Source organism: Mesoplodon bidens (genome assembly GCF_964165515.1).
Source record: "Mesoplodon bidens genome assembly, chromosome: 7".
Lineage (NCBI taxonomy): Eukaryota > Metazoa > Chordata > Mammalia > Artiodactyla > Ziphiidae > Mesoplodon > Mesoplodon bidens.
Window position 1 is genome coordinate 11987472 of NC_138164.1, and position 26223 is coordinate 12013694.

Genomic DNA, 26223 nt, shown 5'->3' on the forward strand with positions numbered 1-26223 from the left:
AAGGACAAATATTACGTGATTCCACTATTATGAAATATCTAGGATAGGCAAATTCATAGAGTCAGAAAACAGATTAGGAGTTATCAGGGCTGGCGGGGAGGTGGAATGGGGAATGAGTGCTTAATAGTTAAAGAGCTGGGGCTTCCCTGGTGGCGCAGTGGTTGGGAATCTGCCTGCCAGTGCAGGGGACACGGGTTTGAGCCCCGGTCCGGAAAGATCCCACATGCCGCGGAGCGGCTAGGCCCGTGAGCCACAACTACTGAGCCTGCGCATCTGGAGCCTGTGCTCCGCAATGGGAGAGGCCGTGACAGTGAGAGGCCCGCGCACCGCGATGATGAGTGGCCCCCGCTCGCCGCAACTGGAGAAAGCCCTCGCACAGAAACAAAGACCCAACACAGCCAAAAACAAACAAATAAATTAATTAATTAAAAAAAAGTACCCTTCTTGGGCTTCCCTGGTGGTGCAGTCATTGGGAATCCGCCTGCCAGTGCAGGGGACACGGGTTCGTGCCCTGGTCCGGGAAGATCCCACATGCCGCGGAGAGGCTGGGCCCGTGAGCCATGGCCGCTGAGCCTGTGCGTCCGGAGCCTGTGCTCCGCAACGGGAGAGGCCACAACAGTGAGAGGCCCGCGTACCACAAAACAAACAAACAAACAAATAAAAAAATACCCTTCCTTATTTAAAAAAAAAAAGTTAAAGAGCTTCTGTTTGGGGTAATGAAAAAGTTTTAGAAATAGGTAGTGATGATGGTTGCACAACATTGTAAATGTAATTAATGCCACTTAATTGTAAACTTAAAAATGGTTAAAATGGCAAATCTTATGTTACATATATTTTACCACAATAAAAACGTTCAAAAAACAAAGAAAGCAACAAATCTGGATAAAGGCAGGAACCAATTTTCGAGGTCACTCATACATCTGTGTCCTTTGTGTCTTTGCAGAATAATTTTCTTGTTCACCTTGCTTTGTCCCTTATTTGGTCCATCCTACTTTGGCCTGGACTCTGGACCGCTTACCTTGGCCAACCACCTCCTTCTCGTTCCTCTCCAGATCGCTGCCCAGGTGCATATCCTGGTTCTCAATTTACCATAAAAGTTCTCATGATTTGGACCCCAGGAGCTGACCCTCTGGCTGGGTTCCCACCTTAGCCAGGTGCCTTCAGGTGACCCATTCCTACCTGTTGATCAGAGGTTTGTTCCCCTGATGGGACTGACCCCTGACCCATCAGAACCAGAAGCAGGGGCAAGAAGCTGTTTCACGGATCAAACCTCTGACACTAGCACAAACTACCCCAGATTCTATTTTGAAATAGATATATAAATAAAAGACCTGGATATTTGTTTGCTGTTTGCTATGACTGTCTGCCCTCAACAGCTACCAACTTCCTGTCCGTGACTTCTTCCTTTGTTCTGCAGCGAGTCTGTCCCTATTCCTGGGTCTCTGCCCTCTTGCTGAAGTGTCTCGCACATTGGTCACACACCTCACTGAGCCTGGGCTCCCACTGGACCCCCAGACCTGGCTCTTCCCTGGACCTGTGGAGTTCCTCCCCGGCTCTTCCCGTCATAGCTGCAGGATCCTCCCAGCCAGCCTCAGCTCTCCTGGCCCAACGTCTCCTTGCATCAGTCACCTCCGTCACTCAAAGCTCAAGGCTGGCACACTCACTCTCCCTGCTGGCCAGACCCCGATAGAAAGAAACTGTGCTTTCTAGAAGGTCAAAATGAATTGATGGTTTAGAAGTCTGATTCATGATGGCTATTTCTGTCCCAACTCTTGTGATGGATAATCAACTGATGGAGCCCAGAGCAGTCAAACAAACCCATTGATTACAGATGCCCTAAATCCATCTTAACACCTGGTGGGACAGAGGTATGAAGACCTGACCAATTACTCAGTAATTACTGATACCAGCAAACCCTACAATGGTGATGCACAGTAACTGAACTACCTAGTTCTAGTCATTCTCTGGAAATCAATAAAATGGCATTTTAGGAGTCACTTTTATAGGCCATTAGAGGCTGGGCAGCAAAATAAATATCTCCGGCTCTTTTCAGTACATGGGAAGCACAAATAGGACTTTTAAAAATAGGGCTTCCCTGGTGGCGCAGTGGTTGGGAGTCCGCCTGCCGATGCAGGGGACGCGGGTTCGTGCCCTGGTCCGGGAGGATCCCACGTGCCGCGGAGCGGCTGGGCCCGTGAGCCATGGCTGCTGAGCCTGTGCGTCCAGAGCCTGTGCTCCGCAACGGCAGAGGCCACAACAGTGGGAGGCCCGCGTACCGAAAAAAAAAAAATAAATAAAATAAAATAAAATAAAATAAAAATAATACCTTCCCTTTACTAAACTTGTACTGTGAGTCAGTTTCTGTGTGGGTATTATCTACTGAGGCAGGTGTTATTAGTGTCCAACAGCTGATGAGGTCACTGAGGCTCAGAGAGATTGAGTAACTTGCACAGGATCACACAGCTGATTGCTAGTCAAACTGGAATTCTTAGTCATGTCTACGAATGCCAAAGCCCACACCTTTGTGCTAACTCTCAAAAAGCTAATCTGAGTGCCCGCTGCATCACTGTGGCAGAATTCAGAGAGATGGGACATGATGGGGATCCTTGAGGAATTCAGAGAATAAATAAATAAAAATTAAAGTCTAGGTGGCACCTGTATTTGGGGAAAGGGACTGGAGAAGCACAGAGGCTCACTTATGAACCTCTACATAAAGCCCCTAATGCTCTGGCCCAAGACTCCAACAGCAACTGGGCAGAAAGAATGGACTTAAAAATAGTTTTTTTACTCCTTATAGAGGTCTGTCCCTTTCAGAGAGCCAAGGCACTAATGAGAAGCATCCAGCATATTCTCTCACTGACTGATTTTTGCAACAGCTTTGCTTCTATTTTCTTGGCTATTACTCAGCCATCATCATTCATGCAGTTACTTTTCTGATTTCCTCTTGCAAACTTACAAACCGTGTGAATCCTGTTAATTCCAAGTTGAAAGAACTCTCTGACTGAGGCACGCTCCCAAAGCTCATCTCATTCTGTGCCCACCCAAGAAGGACAAAAGCTCTTTGAAAGCTGAAAATATCGGAGTGTTATCAAAAAAATACAGTGCCTTAGCATACGGTATTTGGTCTTCTCTTTCTGGCTTACTTCACTCTGTATGACAGGCTCTAGGTCCATCCACCTCACTACAAATAACTCAATTTCGTTCCTTTTTATGGCTGAGTAATGTTCCATTGTATGTATGTGCCACATCTTTATCCATTCATCTGTTGATGGACATTTAGGTTGCTTCCATGTCCTGGTTATTGTAAATAGTGCTGCAATGAACATTGTGATACACGTATCTTTTTGAATTATGGTTTTCTCAGGGTATATGCCTCGTAGTGGGATTGCTGGGTCATATGGTAGTTCTATTTTTAGTTTTATAAGGAACCTCCATACTGTTCTCCACAGTGGTTGTATCAATTTACATTCCCACCAACAGTGCAGGAGGGTTCCCTTTTCACCACACTCTTTCCAGCATTTATTGTTTCTAGATTTTTTTGATAATGGCCATTCTGACCAATGTGAGGTGATACCTCATTGTAGTGTTGATTTGCATATCTCTAATAATTAGTGATGTTGAGCATCTTTTCATGTGCCTCTTGGCCATCTGTAATGGGATCTAAAAAAAAAATGGTACTGATGAACCTAGTGGCAGGGCAGGACATAGACATAGAGAATGAACTTGAGGACACGGGGAGGGGGAAGGGTAAGCTGGGTCGAAGTGAGAGAGAGGCATGGACATATATACACTACCAAACGTAAAATAGATAGCTAGTGGGAAGCAGCCGCATAGCACAGGGAGATCAGCTCGGTGCTTTGTGACCACCTAGAGGGGAGGGATAGGGAGGGTGGGAGGGAGACACAAGACGGAGGGGATATGGGGATATATGTATGCATATGGCTGATTCACTTTGTTGTACAACCAAAACTAACACAGTATCGTGAAGCAATTATACTCCAATAAAGATCTATTAAAAAAAATACAGTGCCTTCAAAACATATAGTACTTGGCAATTTATAATGCAGTTTTCTTTATCCTCACAACAACCCCGTGAGATTTTATTATCCCCACTTTACAAAGGAGAAAGCTGGGGCTCAGAGAGTCAACGTGACCCCCCCCAAAGTCACACAGTGAGTATAAGGCAGAGTGACCCAGGTCTCTTGACTTCACAGGCCAGTGCTTTCTCCACAAGATTCATCACCACAATCATTATTACCGTGTTTGAGAGGAGGGAGTGGTGGGTTGCAGCGCGGGTGACACTTTCTTAAACATCTCCAGGCCAAGCAACCGCGCATCAATCTCATTACCGTCCTGGGAACTTATCTTCCAAAAGACTAGCCTCCTTCACTCTGCAAAGACACCCCCGTGACTCCTTGATGTCCCGCTCCTTCCTCCTCTGCTGCCCTGGCTAACTGACATGGGGGGTGTCCCTGGCAGGTGGGCACAAGGCAGGTGGCCCCTGGCTTGCCTTTTCCCCCTCCTCCCCTCTACTTCCCAGGCTCCTCAGATGGAACACAATTGGAGTTTCATCTCTCTCTATTCTTCTGCTAACTTGCTGGGCTCCCCCAGACGCCTCCTTACTTAGGCAAATGCTTTTGCATTGCTCTGGGAATAGTCTAATCCTTTTCTACCCTTTTCCATGTTAATGCTGTGATTTACAGCAGCAGTGTTAGAGAGGAAAAAATAAATAAATAAGCAAACAAGGAAGTTCCTCGTGCTTTACATTTTGAGGGGTAGTGACTGGGAGGGGGCGTGAGGGGGACTTCTGGGGCTCTAGCAATGGGCTATTTCTGGATCAGGGTTCTGCTGACACAGGTGTGCTCACCTGGAGAATGTTCATTCAGCTGTGCACATAGGATTTGTGTGGCCTTCTATATGTATGCTAGACCTCAGTGGAAAAATTCTAACAACGGAACAGGCAGGTTTGTGGTGGGGCAAGCTGGCCATGGAGGGAGTCCCTACACCAGAAAAGCAGCTATACTGGATTCTTCGAGGGGCCTTTCAACCCTGAAAGCAAAGGCCTGTAGGATGCTGCAGGGGGAACAATTCCACAGCAGCCCAAAGAAAGGGCTGTTCACGATACTACAGCTGGAAAAGGACAGGGACCACAGAATCCCAGCTCATCTCTTTGGGCAGGGCATCTCCTCAACCTCGCAGGACATTTCAGGAGACTTGGCCCTTAAATCCCGGAAGGGACACTGCACAATCACCTAGGTTACCCTACCACAAAGAAAGGCTTAACTTCTAGGTAACCTTTTTTTTTTGTTTGCGGTACGCGGGGCCTCTCACTGTTGTGGCCTCTCCCGCTGCGGAGCACAGGCTCCGGACGTGCAGGCTCAGCGGCCATGGCTCACGGGCCCAGCCGCTCCGCGGCATGTGGGATCTTCCCGGACTGGGGCACGAACCCACGTCTCCTGCATCAGCAGGCGGACTCCCAACCACTGCGCCACCAGGGAAGCCCCTAGGTAACCTTTTTCATTGTAAGATTCAAGAGTCATAACGGTGAGGTTGAATTCTGCCCCCTAAGCACAGCAAGGATCTTGCATTGATACCTGCCTTACATCTTTTAAGTAGGTTACTTTCATGAATGGCTACAAATAGACAAATGAATAATAATTAACTGGCACGCCCATTCCTGGAGCAGTCCATATGTTTGACGTCCCTCAAATCTCCAGGTATGTGAATATGCTGTTCCTCATCCCAGAATGTTCTTCCCTTCTTTGTTTGTCTAGGAAAAAGCCTACCTGTCTTTCAGGGTGTAGCTTAAAGGCGCCGTCTTCTGTGAAGCACTTCCTGCCTGCTCCAGGTAGAGCAAGTGACCCCTGCTCTAGGGTCTAAAGCATTTTGTGTACATGTCTCATAGAATTTGCCACTATGCAATAGGACAGGTACCTTGCAATAGGTTTTTCCTGGGCCGGCTTGGTTTCTTATTCCCATTTTAATCCCGAATGCCTGGCCTGGCTCCTGTTTCATCAAAGCACGTCTGGATGAAGGGGCTACTTAAATGATCTGGATATCTCGTGCATTTATACAATAAATAAGGGCATAAAATAATTAAACCTCTTCTCTGAATGACTGTTTATAACAGCTCTATCTGTAATAGCCAAAAACTGGAAACTGTGTCTCTCCATAGGTGGATAGTTAAGGAAACTGGTACATCCACACCAAGAAATATGACTCGGCAATAATAAAGGGCAAACTATTGATTTATGCAACACCTTTGATGGATCTTGAGGGCAGTACTCTGAGTGAAAAAAAGTTAACCTCAAAGGTCATTTACTCATGATTCCATTTATATAAAATTAGAAAATTTAGAAATAGAGAACAGGTTAGCAGTTGCTAGAGGTTAGAGATGGTGGGAAAAGGGAAGTGGGTGTGACTATAAAATGGTAGCTTGAGGGAGATCTTTGTGGTAATGAAATAGTTTTGTATCCTGATTGCAGTAGGAGTTACACACATCTACACATGTCTTAATAGCTTTGATATTTTGATATCCTGGTTTTGATATTTACTGTAATAATGTAAGATGTAACCATTAGAGAAAAATGGGTTAAAGGTACATGGTACCTCTCTGTATTATCTTTGCAGCTTCCTGTGAATCTATAATAATCTCAAAACAAGAAGTTATAATTTTTTTAAGCCTGTTCTCTGAGGTTCTTTCTACTCTCTAACTGAGTGTGTCTGTACTTCACAACAACCTTTCACATCTCTTAATGTTTTACAATTTCAAAATACTTACACGCAGATTAAATTACATCATTTCAAAATGATGGCAACTCCATAACGTAGCTGTCCTTATGCCCATTTTACAGATAAGGAAACCAAGGCTCAGTGCTTGTTGAAGGGTACACAGTTGGTACATGACAAAAATAGTGCTCCAACCTGACTCAATAAAATTTCTACAGAACTGTCTTCTCAGCTGCAAAACAAGGGGATTTGGCAAAAATGGCCTCTGGAGGTGTATCCAGTTATAACACCTTTGTACATAGGACATGCATACTTTTTGTGCTCTAGCTTTCCTACTTCTGAGCCAGCCAGCATAAGGGTCTGGCACTGTAGAGACTGGACTGCAGGCCAGTAACTGGACCTATAGAGGAGAGCATCCATCAGAGGGCTCAGTGCTATGTTGCTGGTGGCATCTGAATGGAGGCATTAGATTCCCCAAATTTCCATTCTCTCCAGGCTAAGAACTGTTGGGATGAGAATCCCAGTGGCTCCTGGGTTTCCATGTCTCTCAGATGCCCTGCCTCTCTGGCTGGCTTCTGCTCCTGTTCCATTTTCCCTACTTCCCATCTCCCGGGCTTCATTCCGTCACACCCCACTGACCCTAATTAATGATACTCTCTATGCCAAGGAGGTGAGCTGTGAAAACGTCTTACCAGATTAGTGAAGATGTATGTGTAATAGGCTGACACCATCCCTAGTTCCGCTGCCTGCAAAGGGAAGAGAAGGAGATTAGAGAGGAAAATAAAAACCCCCTGGAAGTGCATGAGCTGGGAGGGCTCTAAGTGTCCGCCCTTGGTCTGGCCCACTACCCTTCAGCACCAGCAGCGTAGAACATCTTGATTGTTTCTCACATTGCCCTCGACCTTGGAGGATGGAGCACAGAAACCCTGGCCTCTAGAGTAGGGTCCCTCCCCCTCCACCCCACACCCCACCCCTGCAGTGACACTCCTAGTAGCTGATCGTCGCAGGTAAAACACATTCCCATGGATATAACTGGGTATTCTGGAAACCAAAGTGACTTTATGGGAAATGAAACAAATAATAAAACAGACTATCATAATTATCCCCACAACCATTAACAATACCAATGGCTAACACTCACTCACTGCTCAGTCTGCACCAAGCACTAGAAAGCATTTTACTTGGGTCAAGCTGATGAGGTAGGCACTATTACTCCTTCACCACCCCCACTGACAGCTGACGAAACTGAAGCACCAAAGGCTGTGCAACTTGTCCAGAAGATCACACATCTCATAAATGGAAAAGGTGAAATTAAAGCCAGGCAGCCTAATACTCCCCTTGGAGGGCTATGATATTGATGGAACTACTGACACACTTCTCTTAGGGGCCGAGGCATAGATAGGAGAGAGTCTGTGGGTTGTAGGCAGTTCCGGAATTAACTCCACCCCTAGTGGGATGAGAGTGAGTGAGTCTCATAAGTGTATTGAATCTGCAGTAATGTTGGAAACAAGTGAATCACCTGCAAACTTTGGTCCTTTATTTGCAGTGAGGAACAAGTTGCCTGGGACATGCCCTTGGTCACAGCGCATCAGCAAGTCTCAGCCCACGGTTGAGAGCTGTGACTTCAGAAGGGCCTCTTTTTGTCTGATCTTTGTAGCCATCATAAATACCCCTAAGCAACCTTCCCTGTCGGCGTGCCTGGCTTGGAGTGTGACAGGTGCTATAGACGCTGACAAGGAGATCACGGAAATAATGAGACCAGCTGTCCCCAGGGCCCTCGTCCCTCCTGACCGTCGGTTAGATCTGCATCATGTAGCCCACAGCCCTGGGCCCCTGGGAAACTGTTTTTGTCATGACTACTGAGGTGCATGGGGGGAAAAAACAAGGCCAGGGATGATTAAATTTTCCCCTTACATCGTGTTGATCCCCCAAGGAACGCCAATAACTTTGTGAGCATTCTCACAGGAACCTTCACAGGCTCCTTGAAGGAGAGGCCAGGGTAATTATATCACTGCCATTCCAATGGGAAACAAATGCCTGGGGCGAGATTACATGGGGGGGTCCTGATAGAGCCCAAGGGCCCTGACGGGAGGCTCTTCCTTCTTCTAGCAAAGCTACATTGCCTCCTCCACTTCCAAGAAAATGGTGGGGCACGATGCTCACCTCCATCCCTTCCCTCCCCCACCGCTGTCCGTATAATAATGCCCTTGCCTCTCACCACTGCCTAGGCCAGCGAGAGCCCTCGGGGTTATAGGGATGGGCTGGGGGCAGGGGGCTGGGAGAGGGCACCGTCAGATGGTTAAAACCCACTTTGTGAAATCTGCTGTCCTAAAAATAAGAGACAAGAGATCCTTGGTTTTTAAGACCTGAATTCTGGGTAAACATGGAGTTCGTTGCCAGAACAGCCGCTCAATAAAGTAGGGGATTACTCTGGAAATCTTCCTGAAATTAAGAGGCAGCGCAGTGCTACCTAGCTCTGGGGCCAGGCTCAGGAGCGCACACCGAGACTCCCAGAAGCTCTGTACGTTCTCTGATCACGCTGCTTCCCACACCGAGTTCATCCTCCCAGAGGTCCCTCAAGGCCGGGCGGTAGCCCCGTGAAAGAGGAGTCTGGAGCTCCAGGGAAACATGCGGACTGAGTCCAGGACGGATGCAGGGCCGGCCTGCTGGGGCTGCTAGGAATTCAAATGGGAACAAGGTTTCCCGAAACCTCGCTGGTCACTGATGGATTTGGTTCCAAGGTCACAAGGGCTGAGTCTGACAGGTGGCCTCAGGAAAGCGTGCACCCAGAAGAACCATTTGCTAATAATGATCATTACAAGGGAATTTCCTTCAAATGCACAGCCTTAAAAAAAAGTAAAGGCGTTTTTAATGAAAATACCCAGTATTGGCAAGGGTGCTATAAGACACCTATATGCTGTTGGTGGGAGTGTAAATCCTTACAGCCTTTCTAAAAGGCAATCTGGCAAATCATATCAAAATCCTGAAAAGCATGCATGCCTTTAACTCAGTAATCCCACTCCTAGAAATTTATGCTCAGAAAATATTCATGAATTTGCATAAAGACTTATGTACAAAGATGTGCATCCCAGCATTATTTATTATAGCAAAGATTGAAAACAACCTGTATCTCCAACAATAAAAGATGGTTAAATAAATTATGGTACATCCATGTGATAGGAAATGATGCAGCCATTAAAATATTTGTAGAAAAATATGCAATGACATGAGAAAAATACTTGGCATATTATTAAGTAAAAAAAAAAAAACAGTTTTCCAAAAAGTGTGTGCCGTGTGGTAATAATTTTGGAAAAGGAAAAAAATGTGTCTGTAAAGGCAGAAAGGCTAGACATCAAAATTTAATAGTGGCTCTTTCTGGGGATGGAATTGTGAATGATGCTTATTTTTTTCTGTGTGCTTTTCTGTACTTTCCTAAATTTCAACAATGAAATACACATATTAAAGAGGGGGGGGCAACTGCATATGCTGGGAGCGATGGAATATTCCTGGGCAAGGGCTGAGCCTAAAAGACTTCCACCGGGGGCCCGTCCAGGTAGGAACCAGCTACCGTGGGTTCCGACCCGTCCCTGGCAAGGGGACTGAGGGAAATCTATCTCACTCCCTACTCCCCACCTTCCTGAGGACTCCTCAGCCTTTATCTCTTGTGCCCTGAAACTTAGAGGAGCTTTTCTGTCTTTGATGACTTCCTCGATCATAGCTCCGGACATAAGAGAAGAAAGAGAAAGAGAAAAATTCTGTGTCTGAGTGTGTGAGTTGGGTATACCCACACAGACAGACGTGGGTTTGGAGCTGTGGAAAATTACTATAGCAACAGGCAGAAGGGACAGCCCGCAGTACTCAGAGAACTCATTCTAATCTCTTATTAATTCTGAGACAAAACTAGCTGGGGTGGGGAGGTTAGGAGACAGCGAGGGAAGGAGAGGAAGAGAGAATCATCGCGTGTCTGCCGGCCTCCTCGTGGCTCGGCAGAGGTTAATGAGGAACCTCATTTCCCCACTGGAAGACGGCAGGTTGCGCTTAAATGTGCAATTAAAATGGCATTAGAAGAGGCCAATGTGCCTGGAGAGGCTGGGGGAGTTGCCAGAGCCATGGCGGAGCCTGGAAGCAGGGTTTACTCTTTCTGGGGCTGCTTGCCTAGCCTAGCCACCAGCCCAGGAAGTGGAGCCAGTGATTCCAAGGATGCCCAGCAGTTTGCAGCTTTGCAGCTGTTTGTCCAGAGTGGACCCCCCAGGCATTGACTTCTCTCTCTCTCTCTCCATTTCCATGTGTATATGTTGATTCAGGGGCTAGCACCCTGCCCCTCTGTGTCCCGGCAGGTAGAAGAAATGGGCTGATTTGCTGTCAAGAGAACCAATGCCAGCTTTGTTCTGCTCCCCACAGGGCCGGGCCTTGGACAAAGCTGCTCATCTCGCAGAGTCTCAGTTTCTTCATCTGCCGAGGGAAGATATCACGCCCACCTCACGTGGTCATGGAGAGGATCACACTGAGAAATTACATGACGGCACTTGGTGAACTATCGTACACGTGTAAGGATGACACACAGGCCCGGTATTCAAGGATGTGACTGCCCTGGTTGTCAAAATATGGAGCTGCTTCTACTCTTTTTGGCAAATAGCCTCTGTCTCAAGTCCCCAAGTGGCCCACGCCACCACCCTAGCCCCTCCTAGGAAGCCCTGGACCACAGAGCCCCTGGCAGGTCTAGGCTCGGCCAGTGTTTCAGCTGGTGGCTGCCCTGTTGCACCATGAGTTCCATGTTTCTATGACATTGCCATCACCCTGCTTTCTCCTTTTAGCTCCCAGGAGCCGTCCATTGAAACTGAAGCACACAGAGGTTTGTCAGGGTCAGAAGTCCAGCCCCGGGCTCCTTCAGCCTCGGCCCAGGAGGAAGCCCCAGGCAGGAAGGGAGCAGAGTGCCAGCTCAGAAGGAGGGGGAGGGGGAGGGGGAGGGGAGGGGAGGGGGAGGGGGAGGGGAGGGGAGGGGAGGGGGAGGGGGAGGATGCTCGGCGCCCACCAGCACCCGCCCGGCCCAGCGCCCACCTTCAGGAGGATGGTGTGGGACATGGAGGCGTTGGCATGGATGATGATGGTGGCTGTCTTGTCGTCCCGGATCTCCTTGAGGAGTGGGGTGGGGTCCCTAGTGTCATCCAGCATCCGGACCGAGAGGGTGTCCTTGGAGATCAGGAATTGCCGGAGCAGCTTCTCGAGGTTTAAAAGGCCTGCAGGGGAAGAGAGGACAAAGCCCCTGAGGGTCCACGGCGCTGCCTCGGGAGACACGGGAGCCAAAGCAGGACAAGCGAAGACTCGGGCCGGAGTCAGGGTCGCGGGGCTGCCCCCTGTTGGTTAAGCAGCCACATCCTAACCTGAGCAAATCTCTTAACCTCTGGGGCGTCCTGTCACGCCATCTCAAATGAAAAGAACCCTGCTCAGCGCCCAGGGCCTCCCCCCCAACCCCCGACTCCCTGGGGAACGCTCTTTTAAAGCAGAGAATGAGGCTCCCTTGAGTCGGACAAGAGAATCCCCATTCCTTCTCACGGCCCTGGGGGCAGCGCTGCCCAGCAGCCAAGACCTGTGTTCAGAGACCCACCAGGGCTGGGTTTCTTTCCCTAACTTGGCCACTTGCTCACTGGGTGACCTCATGTGGCTGGGTCTCTTGACCTCAATTGCTCATCTGAGAAATGAGAATACAGGCAGACCTCGGAGATATTGCGCGTTTGGTTCCACGGCACCGCCATAAAGCAAGTCACAAGAATTTTTTGGTTTCCCGGTGCATATAAAAGTGATGCTTACACTATACTGTAGTCTGTTAAATGTGCAATAACATTATGTCTAAAAAAAGCAAGGTACATACCTTAACTTAAAAATATTTTATTGCTTAAGAAGGCTAACCATCATCTGAGCCCTCAGTGGGTCGTAATCTTTTTGCAAGAGTAACATCAAAGATCACCAATCACATCACAAATACAATGATAACGAAAAAGTTTGAAATAGGGTGAGAATTATCAAAATGTGACATAGAGACACGTAGTGAGCAAATGTTGTTGGAAAAATGGCACCGATAGACTTGCCTGAGGCAGGGTTACCACAGACCTTCAATGTGTAAAAAAGCAGTAACCGCGAAGCGCAGCAAAACGAGGTGTGCCTGTAATATCAGCAGCCAGAGTTCAGGGCCGTGGAGAAGATTAAATGAAGTAACACTCCAGGTGCTTAGGCCAGAACCTCGCACATGGTGAACCCTCATAAATGTTACATCCAGCCTTTATTTCCGTGGTGGAGGTTGGGGAGCAATTCCCTCAAGGTCACAAGGCCCAGAAAACAGGTCTAGCAAAACCCTTTGAACTCCTCAGAGCACCATGGCTGCACTGAGACAAGGTATTATTTTGATTATGAAAGACCAGGCCTTGAATTGCATTCCAGCGGGCAACCACGTGGGACCAGAACAAAACAGAAAACTGGGATTGTGCGCTAAAGACTCTCCCCCTCCCTCGCTATTTGCCTTCTAGCATACGGGAGGAGAGATTCCAGAAGGATGTCACCCAGACACAAAGGTCTTCATCCTGCTTTGTCTCTGAAAAGGCAGGCCAGGAGGAGGGTGTGTGGTTGGGTGGGAGGCCTCCTGAGAACACAGCAGTCTCAGTTCCAGTGGAAAGAGACCTATGGGCATTTGCTCTCAAAAGCCAATCAATGATAAGAGTCACATTTATTGAATTCTTATTGTGTTCCAGGTAATGGGCTAAACATTTTAATGGCTCATCTCATTTAAGTCCTCCCAAGGATCCTATATTCAAATCCCACAGCACAGAGGCGAACAGCAGGCAGGAGAGGAATAACTCTCCCAGACACAGTCTGCACACACGGAGGATGGCCCGGGAAGGGTTGCTTTCTAACCAAAGATCCCAGTGCTCTGGTGTCTGTACTGGTTAAAGGAATATTAAATGCAGAGAGGTCATGAATATGACCCTCCCTGTTCAGGTCACGCTCCCTCCTGACCCTTGAGAACCAAAAGGTAAGATGGGGGGCATCTGAAGAGCATTCGTAGCACCTCCCTCGTTTGGTAGAGAGACGACAGGATGTGCCCAGGAACACAGCTGGGACCACAATCCCCATTTTCTCGTCTCCATCCAACCCTCTTCCCCTGAGACAGACTGCCTCTTAGTATAAAATGCAGCAGGAAGCATCAGGCACAGAATCCAGGTAGGCCTGGAGACGTGCGTCTTTGGGCTTTGGCGGGGAAGCCTTGGTGTGCTGTGTTAACAAGGAAAAGGGCGCAGGGTAGAGCCCACGGGCCTGGCATGATGGAGACTGGAGCTCCGGAAGGTGGGGTCAACCCCTAGCTCCCGTCCCCCGGGTCCTGAGAAGGTGGTCCCTGGAGCTGGAGGCTGCGTCAGGGAGCAGGGAGCCCCCAGAGGGCCTGCTATTCACAAAGAGGCTTCAGAAACCCAGGCCGTGCAAGCCCAGCATCGGGTTGGCCTTTCCTTCCTTCCCAAACAGGCCTCGATAGAGGCTTGTACAGACCCCCTGCTGCTATCGGTGCCCCTCCCAGCCCCTCACCACCGGCTTCCATCCAGAGTGGCGCTGATGCTGCCAGGGCACTTCCTGCCAACCCAGATGCAGAAGATCTGGATTCAAGCTCAGGGTCAACCCTCGCTGGCTGTTTGACCTTGAGAACCATCTAACCTTTTCAAGGCTCCATTCTTCATCTGTAAAACGGGCATAACAGGTGAGAACTCACTGAGACCCTATGTGAAAGCACACTTGGAACTGGCATGCGTAGAATCAGTGTTACTTCTTTTGTGTCTATTCATCCCCACAAGAGCCCAAAGGTCAGGAATGGTGACTCAGTGAGGCAGAAGGAAGAGGGAGGAAGGTACCCGTCTGTTCATCCAGCACTCACTGTCCTAAGGGCCCGGCACCCGGCCAATAGGACACCAGCAGAGAAGATGGGTCAGGTACAGACCCTGCCCTCAGGAGCTTAGAGGCCAGGAACCTGTAGCTAAGTCTATAGCAAAGATCAAATCATATCCCCACTACCATATATAAAATAGACAACTAATAAGGACCTGCTGTATAGCTCAGGGAACTCTACTCAATACTCTGTAATGGCCTATACAGGAAAATAATCTAAAAAAGAGTGGATATATGTATAACTGATTCACTTTGCTATACACCTGAAACTAACACAACATTGTAAATCAACTATACTCCAATAAAAATTAAAAAAAAAAACAACCTAAATGATATCCCTATTTTGTTTGGTGGCCTGAAAATCTGGTTGCCTACGAAAAGAATAAAATATCTAGGAATAAACCTACCTAAGGAGACAAAAGACCTGTATGCAGAAAATTATAAGACACTGATGAAAGAAATTAAAGATGATACAAATAGATGGAGAGATGTACCATGTTCTTGGATTGGAAGAATCAACATTGTGAAAATGACTCTACTACCCAAAGCAATCTATAGATTCAATGCAATCCCTATCAAACTACCACTGGCATTTTTCACAGAACTAGAACAAAAGATTTCACAATTTGTATGGAAACACAAAAGACCCCGAATAGCCAAAGCAATCTTGAGAACGAAAAATGGAGCTGGAGGAATCAGGCTCCCTGACTTCAGACTATACTACAAAGCTACAGTAATCAAGACAGTATGGTACTGGCACAAAAACAGAAAGATAGATCAATGGAACAGGATAGAAAGCCCAGAGATAAACCCACGCACATATGGTCACCTTATCTTTGATAAAGGAGGCAGGAATGTACAGTGGAGAAAGGACAGTCTCTTCAATAAGCGGTGCTGGGAAAACTGGACAGGGACATGTAAAAGTATGAGATTAGATCACTCCCTAACACCATACACAAAAATAAGCTCAAAATGGATTAAAGACCTAAATGTAAGGCCAGACGCTATCAAACTCTTAGAGGAAAACATAGGCAGAACACTCTATGACATAAATCACAGCAAGATCCTTTTTGACTCACCTCCTAGAGAAATGGAAATAAAGACAAAAATAAAAACATGGGACCTAATGAAACTTAAAAGCTTTTGCACAGCAAAGGAAACCATGAATAAGACCAAAAGACAACCCTCAGAATGGGAGAAAATATTTGCAAATGAAGCAACTGACAAAGGATTAATCTCCAAAATTTACAAGCAGCTCATGCAGCTCAATAACAAAAAAACAAACAACCCAATCCAAAAATGGGCAGAAGACCTAAACAGACATTTCTCCACAGAAGATATACAGACTGCCAACAAACACATGAAAGAATGCTCAACATCTTTAATCATTAGAGAAATGCAAATCAAAACTACAATGAGATATCATCTCACACCAGTCAGAATGGCCATCATCAAAAAATCTAGAAACGATAAATGCTGGAGAGGGTGCGGAAAAAAGGGAACACTCTTACACTGCTGGTGGGAATGTGAATTGGTACAGCCACTATGGAGAACGGTATGGAGGTTCCTTAAAAAACTACAAATAGAACTACCATATGACCCAGCAATCCCACTACTGGGCATATATCCTGAGAAAACCATAATTCAAAAAGAGTCATGTACCAAAATGTTCATAGCAGCCCTATTTACAATAGCCCGGAGATGGAAACAACCTAAGTGTCCATCATTGGATGAATGGATAAAGAAGATGTGGCACATATATACAATGGAATATTACTCAGCCATAAGAAGAAACGAAATTGAGCTATTTGTAATGAGGTGGATGGACCTAGAGTGTGTCATACAGAGTGAAGTAAGTCAGAAAGAGAAAGACAAATACTGTATGCTGACACATATATATGGAATTTCAGAAAAAAAATGTCATGAAGAACCTAGGAGTAAGACAGGAATTAAGACACAGACCTACTAGAGAATGGACTTGAAGATATGGGGAGGGGGAAGGGTAAGCTGTGACAAAGCGAAAGAGTGGCATGGACATATATACACTACCAAATGTAAGGTAGATAGCTAGTGGGAAGCAGCCGCATAGCACAGGGAGATCAGCTCGGTGCTTTGTGACTGCCTGGAGGGGTGGGATGGGGAGGGTGGGAGGGAGACACAAAAGGGAGGGGATATGGGAACATATGTATATGTATAACTGATTAAATTTGTTATAAAGCAGAAAAAAAATAAAATTAAACTTAACTGGTAAAAAAAAAAAAAATCTGGTTGCCTTTGGGGCAGCTCCATGGTGTCCTATCTGTAAAATGGAGAGAATATTCACATCTTCTCAGAGATGATGGGAAAAGCAAAATCCCACTTGGACAAAGGTCTGAGCACCCGATCCAAAGGACAAGGAGGTCGGGGAGGCCACAGAGCTGGAGCTGCTGAGGTCTTGGCCATCTCCTTGGCTCAAGGAAAGGTCTGCCAGGGCATGCTCTAAGGGAGCAGCTGGAGGTACGAGTAACGGAGGAATGGTGGGTGTGAACCCCCGTAGGGCCTGGAATGCAGCAGGGAGAATCTTTGGAGCCTGACTGGGAGAGAGGCCAAATCCCCTGCGATCCTTCAGATGGGCAATGAAATTCAGTGGGAGAAGACAAAAGCCTGCAGAGTGACAGTACAATTACACACAGAACGGAGCAGCCTGGCAAAGGCAGCCCAGGGACCCTTCATCCCTTTAAAGTTGGCAGGTGCACTGAGCTCCCGGGTAAAAGAGCCGGAACGTGTCGGGGAAACTGAGGACCCTGTTCTAATTGATGCCCACGTGCCCCACACCCCGCTCCCCCTTGGGGTGCTCTGCTGCCTTTTAAACAAGGAAGCAGCATCCCTTCCCCTTCTCATCCAACACTGTTTGCAGGGAGGCAGGGAAGGCCCAGGGGAGGGCAGGGGAGGACGGCAGCGAGTCCCTGGGAAGTCCGCAACCGCCCCCAGGATCTCCTACCCAGTCACCCCCTTTCCCAGGCTGCAATGCACCTGAAGTAACAGAAAGAGCGCCAGGTGGGCCGTGAAGCCCGGCTCCTGCACTGCCCGTAGGTTAGCTAGTGTGAGCCATTCTCTCTGCCCCTCCATGTCCTCATCTGTGAGATAAGGGTCATGACTACCTTACAGGGGGAGTCAGGGGATGGCAAGTCAGCAGAACGGTGTCTGTCACCCAGAAGGCGCCTCCCCAATCTGGCTTCCATCCATCCCCCCTCCCCCACTCACTCACACCCCAACGGTCCTTCACCCCATCTCCTCCCCCAAACCCTCTCTCCGATCTCCAGCCCCCACCCACTTCTCTCTTCTCCCAACTCACACAGGATTTATTATCCAATTCACAGACTACAGCCCTTGGTTATAAACCATATGAAACATTTGATAGCATATGCTTATGCATATATGCATGTGTTACGATAGATAACATGGACTGTAATTATTTCACAGTGTTGGGCAGGGCTCCTACTCCAAACTCCTCGGCTCATGCCCACTGTGAGGTAGGGTGCACGGTGCTCGCTGGTGGACTGAACACAGACCGCTGGGGGAAGAGAGAGACTCTGCATCCTAACAGATCAGGGGAGCAGCACTGCCAGGTGGGAACAGACACCACGTCACTTGAGGAGCCACTGAAGGAAGTGGGTGCCTGCTCTGAGGAAGAGGGGAAGGGCTGTCATAAGACAGATTGGCTCTTGAGTTGTAGTCAAGGGCTAACCCCAGAAATAATGAATGGATGGAAGTCGCAGGGGGACACACTTAGCTATCATAAGGAAGAAGCTCTGTTGGATCCATCTAAAGAGGCAGTGGGCTGCATCAGGAGGGAGCGAGTCCCCCATTGCTGGAGGTGGTCAAGGAAAGACTGAAGCCCCAGTTGAGCATGGTTGTAGAGGGAATGAAACCAGGGGTTGGAAAGTTGAACTACAAAAATGTTGATGTCTTTCCAGCCCAGAGAGTCTTTATGAATCAGAAAAGGATCCTTTTTTTTATTCTAGGTAGCGGAAAGCATCTGCAGAAGAGGAAAATTGGTTTAGTTACGTAAAGAAGATCAGAGTTTCTCAGTGCAATTTGGCATTTTCCAATTGCCGTTCTCCTCACCTCTATCTGTTTCATGGAACTAAGGGATTTGCCAAAGGCAGCTGCCACCAGAGGGGTTAAAAGCTGCTCTCTCCCTGCTTCCCCTCCACCTCCACCCTGACCCTCCTCTCCTGAGGGACCCTTGGCCCAGCAGCGAGTCTGCCTGCCGAGGCCAAGGCTGAGCGGGACCTGGGCAACCTATTAGTCTTGCTCAGTATGCAATGGGATGGATCGATGTGAAACCCAGTAGGCTGGCTGTTCTAGGAAGAAGGAGGGAGACTGGCTTCTGGGACTGGGACCCAGGGGCCAGGTGGGGCGGGGAGGAAAAGGACGGTGAGGCTGAGAAAGGCACAGCAGGGGTTACACAGGTCTGCAGCACAAGGACACAAACGCCTAAGGGATGGGTCTGCAGGGGACACAGAGGACCTGTGCATCAAAAATTAAGAATAAATAATCATGTCAACGGGCATCCCTCCTCTCCACTGGCTGATTCCCTGGGCTGCAAGCTTTGATTCTGGAAAATGTTAATATTCCCAGCAGGGGCGACACTTTAAAATCTTGTGGGAGGCAGCTGATGGAATACCGACCAGAGGATTATGGTGAGGATTTAGGGAGACGATATGAGTTCACCACCACGCACCGTGCCCTAAACCTGGTACATCTCCGGTCCCCTCCCCCTGCCAGGTGCAAGTGCCTCGGGTGTACGGTTTTCACGTCCTGTTTTTCCAAGGAGCAGATTCTGATGGACAGAGAGGGGTGAGGGTCCGAGGTGTTGTCAGTGGGGCAGGGGCACGGAACAAATTCAAATGCTTGAACGACGTACGTATTTCCCCTGCTTCTTGGTTTTGTCCCATCCCACACCTGGGCTTGGCCCTGAGAAAGGGCAGAAAGGGCCAGACCACGGGAGCCAGAGGAGGAGACAGAGAGGGGATGGAGGAGGAGGCTGAGACTTCTCAGTCCCAGGAGGACCACCTGCTGCCTTGCTCGGCCATGGAGGCTGCCCCCTTCTCTGACGGCAAGGATGGGCGTGGGGAGAACCCGCCCTCTGTGCTCCCCTCGGCCTCTCCACTTCAGGGTGTTTGTTGGTTTATTAATGACTGGGGCCCAGTAGGCATCCCTGCCCTGAGAACTGCCTTCAGTGTTTCCTAAGCTTCTTCACATACTGTTGATTTAACCCTACCAGTGCCCTGGAAGCAGGTATTATCATTATTCCTGGGTAGAGACCAAATCACTGCAGCAGGAGAGACGCTGGGACCGATCACAGAACTAACTGGCCAAGGTCCAAGCCCAGGTTTCTGACTCCAAGTTCTGGCCTCTGATTCACCACTTGAGGTGCCTGGGAAGGCCTCAGTCCCCCCATAAAATAGGAAAAATGGCCCCTCACTCTGTCTCTTCCACTGTGTTTGGAGATGCAGGGAGAGGAGGTAACAAGAACCATGTGACCTTGAAAATGGACTTAATCTCTCTTTTCTTCACGCATATGATAAAAATGTCTATAGAGCCCATCTTATACGGTTAATGTGAGGTTTAAATGGGATAATTTCAAGCCCTTAGCAGAGTGTTTGTTATATAGTAAGTGTTCCATAAGTGGTTAATTTGTATCACCGTAAGCAAAAGGCCTCTCACAGTGCCTCCTGGGGGGGGGGGTGGCACTAGAAAGGCCAACTACTGCCCCCCTCGTCCCCCAGCTACTCACACGGGACTCTGGGTATCATTCCCGACACACCAGTCCTCCACCCGCTACTGACACAACCAGGGTTGCAGGATAAAGTAACAGTAATTAAATGTGTATTACATTCTGGGCCCAGACACCTTCCACCCTATCACCCTGAGAGGCATTATTATCCCCACTTTACATGGGAGGGAACTAAAGCTCGGAGAGGTAGAGTGACCTGCTTCACATCACACAGCTCATGAGTGGTGGAGCAGCTTGGTTTGCCTGCAAAGACGGTTCCCATTTTACTGAACCAGCCTGCGTTTCTTTTCAGCCGCACTTCCTCCCCAGGAGACCAGAGTCTCTCCTCTCCAACATCTGGACCGAGTTTAGCCAACACAGGGATGTTACAAGGATAGAGCGGAACTCCGGTCACACCACTGCAGGTCCTGACCTGGCCTTGTTTAAAAGGGATTCCAGGAAGGAAAGAGAGTTAAAACCATGTGTGCTGTGTGTTCCCTAGGTGTGGACACTGTCATACACCGTGTGTCGTCCTATTTTATCCCCTCAACCACCCTGAGAGGGAGGAAGCCTCATCCCCATTTTATAGATGAGACAACAGAGGCTAGCAAGTGCCTAAGTCACTTTGCCAAGATCACATAGGTAGCACATAAACGGCAGAGGGTGTAGGGGCTCAGGACTTGTAGCCACAAAAAAAGGACATTAAAATACTTAGAAACACCAAAGCAAGCCTGAAAAAAAAAGTTGATTTGAACTATGTACACTGATACCAGGAAAATACATGGCATATTATACTTGTGACCACGAAGAGTGAAAGGCTCTGGGTCCAGCTGAGTGTCTCAAAAGGAAACTCTGTGGCAGGGCTCACCAAAGGGGCCTTGGGGACAGTAGTGGGGAACCCTAACTTTCCTAGGAAGTCCCCTAACAGCAAACTGCCCCCCTCCCCAGGCTCCGCGGGGTTGACCAGATGGCCGTGCCTGGGCTCCTCACTTCTCCTCCCCCAGCCTCACTAGAACTAGGTACTTGCAGAGACGTTCTAACTTTTTCCCCCCATTAAAGAAAAATAATGTAATCCACAGTACAACTCTACTTGGTCCAAAACCTGCTTATTGAAAATCTACTTTGGGGAAGAAGGAGAGTACATGGCATGATTCCCCAGGGAATGATCTCTGTTATGCTTCATTTTGACAGCAGGAAAACAGAATTAGATTTCCTGTTCCTAATTCGACTTGCAGTGTCTCTTGGCCCTGCATTAATAAGGAAGATGGAAGAGTGTCTCCTCCCAAGCTCTGAGCTGCATTTCCCTTCAGTCCCTCATTTCTTCAGCCTTTGATTAGATTTTGAATCCTCTTTGCCCTTGAACTTCTCCTGCTGTGCCCCACCTTCCCTCCCCCGAGTAGGTGGGGCCAGAATCACTCAGCAGCCTCCATAGATGAGTCCTCCGAGCAGCACTGTGTGGTTGATGGGTCTCCCTGGGATGTGGGCCGGCCTCTCTAGCACTTGGGCAGGCTCATCCTCTCCAGAACTTTGTGCTCAGCCATCCCGCACCCCACTCAACGCAGCAAGGGGACACACTGTTCCAGGGAGATCTCTGCCCTTCAAAGGACACTGTGCCTGCTGGGTAGAGCCCACCCTGAGCTGCTCCTCTGAGTCTGCTGGTGCAGCCCAGGAGGGTGGGAGGGGCCTCGGAGGAGGAAGCCCTGGCTCATAGTCGGAAGACCGGAGTTAAGAGTCTTGGTTTTGTCATGTACCAGCTTCGTGACCTTAAGTCAAGTCACTTAGCAGCTCCAAGACTCTTTGCTCAGCTCAGAATGACTGGGAAAGAGGGAGGCAGAGTGGCAAAACATAAGTGAAAGTGCTTTGCAATCTGCAAGGAACTGTTAGAATGTCGGAGAATGCCAATTCCAGTGGAAATAGCCCTGGGCTAGGAGGCAACAGTATCTAGCATGGTACTTGGCACACAGCGGGTGTTTAACAAACATCTGAACAACTTACTTCCCAAAGCCCAGTAAGAGCTGAAGCAGAGGAAACAGGGCTCAGCTTCAAAGCAAGAGGGACTGTGGCTAGACACAAGAAAGAACTTCCTGTCAGGTTGGTGAGACGCTGTACCCAGCACAGATGAGGACTGCAGGACAATCTTTGCCCGGGCATATTTACAGCCTGTCCTCTGTCTCTCAGCATTCTCACTGGGTGCCTGGGGTGTGCCAGTTCAGTCCTGCTTGAGTGGGCTTGTGGCAGAAATTTCCGGGGGACAATCCTTGATTCTGTTACACCTTTCAATGCTGCGAGGATGCTACACGAGGAGGGCCACCTGGTGGAATGCAACATATCCCAGCTGTGTTCCATCAAATACTAGCCTCCTGTGAGCTTTTAGATCAGCATCCTTTTGGGGGCATACGATCAAACCTATTTGGAAGATGCTGAGGTAAATAGTTGTTTTGACCACAGGACAACTCAGAGTGTCCATGCTAATGTGTGCTGAAAATCTCCACGAGGGAGAGATAGAACGAAGTGTTATCTAAACATTTCTCTCTTTCTTTAGCCACAAAATGCTTCGTCCACAAAACCCTTATCATCTAAAACAATGCTGTCCAATAGCACTTTCTGTGAAGACAGAAATGTTCTATACCTGTACTGTCCACACGTGGCTACTGAGCACTTGACATGTGGCTAGAGAGACTGAGGAACTGGACTATAAATTGTATTAAACTTTAAGATGGGGAATTCCAACATTTCCAAACCCACTGGGTTGTTGTAACAATTAAATAAGGTATACAAAAAGCATACATAGTTGGGACTCAGCTACTTTGTTTCTTGGGTAGCATAGAGCAAATAATCACGTTGTGTTGAATAAATGAATGCAGGTACAAGTGGAGTCAGTAAGGTGCAGAGGTCCCGTAAAGAAGATGGTTCTGACCCTTGGCAGGGAGGGGGCTTTTGTTTCCAGATGCTGTAGGGATTCCAGGATGGAGGAGGGACTTACACTACAGAGCAGTTCTGAGGAGCCATAGAGAAGAGCCTTATGGAGATGGAGAACCTCTTCCAGTGCAGCCCACCCAGCCCCGCAGGGGAAGACCTGCATGGGTGAGCCACACTGGACACAGACGCCTGCATCTTGGGCTCCAGGCCCCAGTGGTAGCCAGTAGCCAGCACCTGTCTGACTGTGTGTGGTGCACAGCTGTCACCGGGAGCACACAGATGCACAGATTTGCTGGAATGTGCTGGCTTAAATTAGCTAAATCTCATACACACTAAATTTATGTCGCAAATTGAGAGTCAGAGAAAATGCATTTCTAAAACCTGCATTTGCAAAAAAAAAAAAAAAGCTTTATCGGGAGTTGACCTTGGACCTTGTTCCATCAGAAAAATCTATTCTCCGAGGAAAGAAGCTCTTCAACACATCAAGTACAAATGCATCCAATTTTATATTTCCTTCTCTCTCCTTAACAATGAGGCTGAAAATGTGGGAACTGCGTTTGCAGATCCCAAAAGGCTTGGTGGTCGGCCAGTCTCCCTGTAACTGAGCTCCTCCTCTCTGATCCGCGCCTGCACAGGGAGTTCTGGCAAAGGGTGCTCCTGGACTGCTCTCTCTCTTTCACCTACACACACGGACAAACAGCCAAGGACACTTAGGAATCCTCGAACCCTCTGGTTGTCGATCCCACGATTGGAAGGAGCCCGCCCCTTCTTGGCATATCATCTGCAGGGGTGGGGTGGGGGGGGCAAATCAATCAGGTTGAAATCAACAAGATCTGACCATCTGGGGTGGAGCCAGCCTGGGGAAACTTACATTCTGCTTTGGCACAGATGAGGCAGGCGGTGGTGCAATTGAAGAAGTTCAGGATCCCAGCTACAGCCACGCTGATGTCAGTGCTGCTGGGGTGGAGGTTCAGGGTTGTGAATCTCTGGAACTGGAACTTGATAAACTCCTCCGGAGCCACTTTGAAATGAGGGACCTGGGCGGAGGAGCAAAAGTGGGCAGCAGGGAAGATCCGGAACCAGCGAGACAAAAAGAAAAGAGGGATGAGTGAGACAAAGCTGCAGAGGGTGGCTTCTTTTGTAAAAGACCTCTGCCTGGCAAGAGAAGGAACTTGCAAGACTCGGGGCACCCACTCCACAGGAGGAAGATGACGTGGCATCCATGACAACGCTTGAGACCCAGGATGGGAAACCCTTCAGCCGGGGACCTGGATAAATGTACTGTGGACCTTGGAGCTGGGGTCTGTGGCCCTGAGAAGACAAAACAATAGGTCTTTATTCTCAGAAGCATGGCCCGCTGCTGGGCAGAGAGACAAATGGCTCTTAAAGGCATAATCCTTATATTATTTTATGTGTGGTTAATGAATCAGAGCAGAGATGGCAAAAAGAGAAAAACACTGCCCTGGGGACTAAGGGAGGGGCCCCCTCAGCCCAGCCTAGCCAACAGATCAGTAAACCAGCTCCCATCCTGGGTAAAAGCCTGGGATGGGTTCCTCCGTAGACTTATGTGAGGAGGGGGAAGCGCTGCAGGCTGGGAAACCATCTAGAGGGCCTCCGGATGGAGCCTGGTAAATAAATACCTGCTTTGGCTTCATTAGGACAGTGTCAGCTTCCCTCTGCATCTATTCCTGACATTTCAGGGAGGCACTGCCCCTGCCTTCTGCCTCTCTTCTCCAGGAAAGAGATATTAACAGGCTGGGATGGCTGCTTTACTGGCAGCTTAGGCTATTGGGTAGGTAATAGGAAAGTTAAAACGTAATAAGCTTCCATCCACCTTGATTTTATTATGTCACCTTGGTACCCAGAGCCAGAAGAGCTAAAGGCTGCTTGTGCCTCTAATCAGAGATGGGGCTGAAACCTCAACCCTCATCCTCACTTAGGGTGCCCAGGGTGAGGGTCAGATTATTGTGAGCCTGGGTTTGGACTGATATGAAAGTGAGTAAGATTCAGGGTAGACAGCAAGAAGAACTTCCTGATGGTGAGTTGGTTGGTTCCTAGAATGGGTTATTCAGACATGACTGCAGAAGTTTTCTCTGCTTGGGCGGGCCCAGAGTCTGGGATGACATTGACACGGTCTCTGTAGGATTCTGCTACCTTATCCTTTTAAGCTTCTGGAAGAAGTCAGCCAGAGACCAGAGCTCCTCTGAGACTGGGATGAGGGGAGGGTAAAGATTTAGCAGAAACTAGGGAGAAAATTCCTGAATTCAACTAGGATTAGCCCTTGAACCACAGAAAGAGGGCAACCAATATTTTTTAGCAGAGACTGAAAAGCATAGAACTGGGGAGGGAGACTGGTGAGTAATGACATTAAAGGGCGACGTTGACCTGGGGTGTGTCCTAAGGGGTCTTTCTTCCCACTGATATTTTGCAACGCTTACAATCTGTCTAAAATGAATAACAAATGCACCTTGAAAGGAAAAAAGGTCACAGAAGGGTAAGATGGAGGCCAGGCTGGCAGGGGCAGGGTGGCCAGGCTGGCTGGCTTACACATCTGAGCATCTCTGCCCAAGGCCCTCCCTGTGTGGCCATCCAGCCTACCAGGTTCCAGCAGCAGCTAACTTACCCCCCCATAGAAAGTACCCTTAGAGATTCCCTTGGATCCACCAATCCCAGAGATGAAGCAGGCAAAAGGCTCAGGAAAGTGAAGACTCAGGAAAATGGGTTTTAGAGTCCACGGTCCTGGGTTTGCATCTGGGTTCCGCTGTCTGATTTGGGGCAAACTGCTTAACCTGGCTAAGCTTCGTTAACATGGAGAAACAACAGGTGCAGCAAGGCAGAAAGCAGACAGCCACAGGGGCTGCAGACATCTTAGCAGCATTTAAAAGAATGAA

The 26223-nt window shown here is 48.4% G+C and overlaps 1 protein-coding gene across 1 annotated transcript in view; it reads right to left on the minus strand.

The window, feature by feature from the left end:
- The window catches only part of GRIK4 (glutamate ionotropic receptor kainate type subunit 4), a gene marked incomplete at its 5' end in the record, with an annotated part of 314312 nt that overhangs the window by 133468 nt on the left and 154621 nt on the right, over positions 1 to 26223 (minus strand). The window contains 3 exons of the mRNA XM_081241422.1: positions 7422 to 7475; positions 11788 to 11966; positions 24204 to 24369. Of these exons, the coding sequence (XP_081097548.1) occupies positions 7422 to 7475; positions 11788 to 11966; positions 24204 to 24369 (399 nt within the window). The remainder of the gene's footprint in view (positions 1 to 7421; positions 7476 to 11787; positions 11967 to 24203; positions 24370 to 26223) is intronic.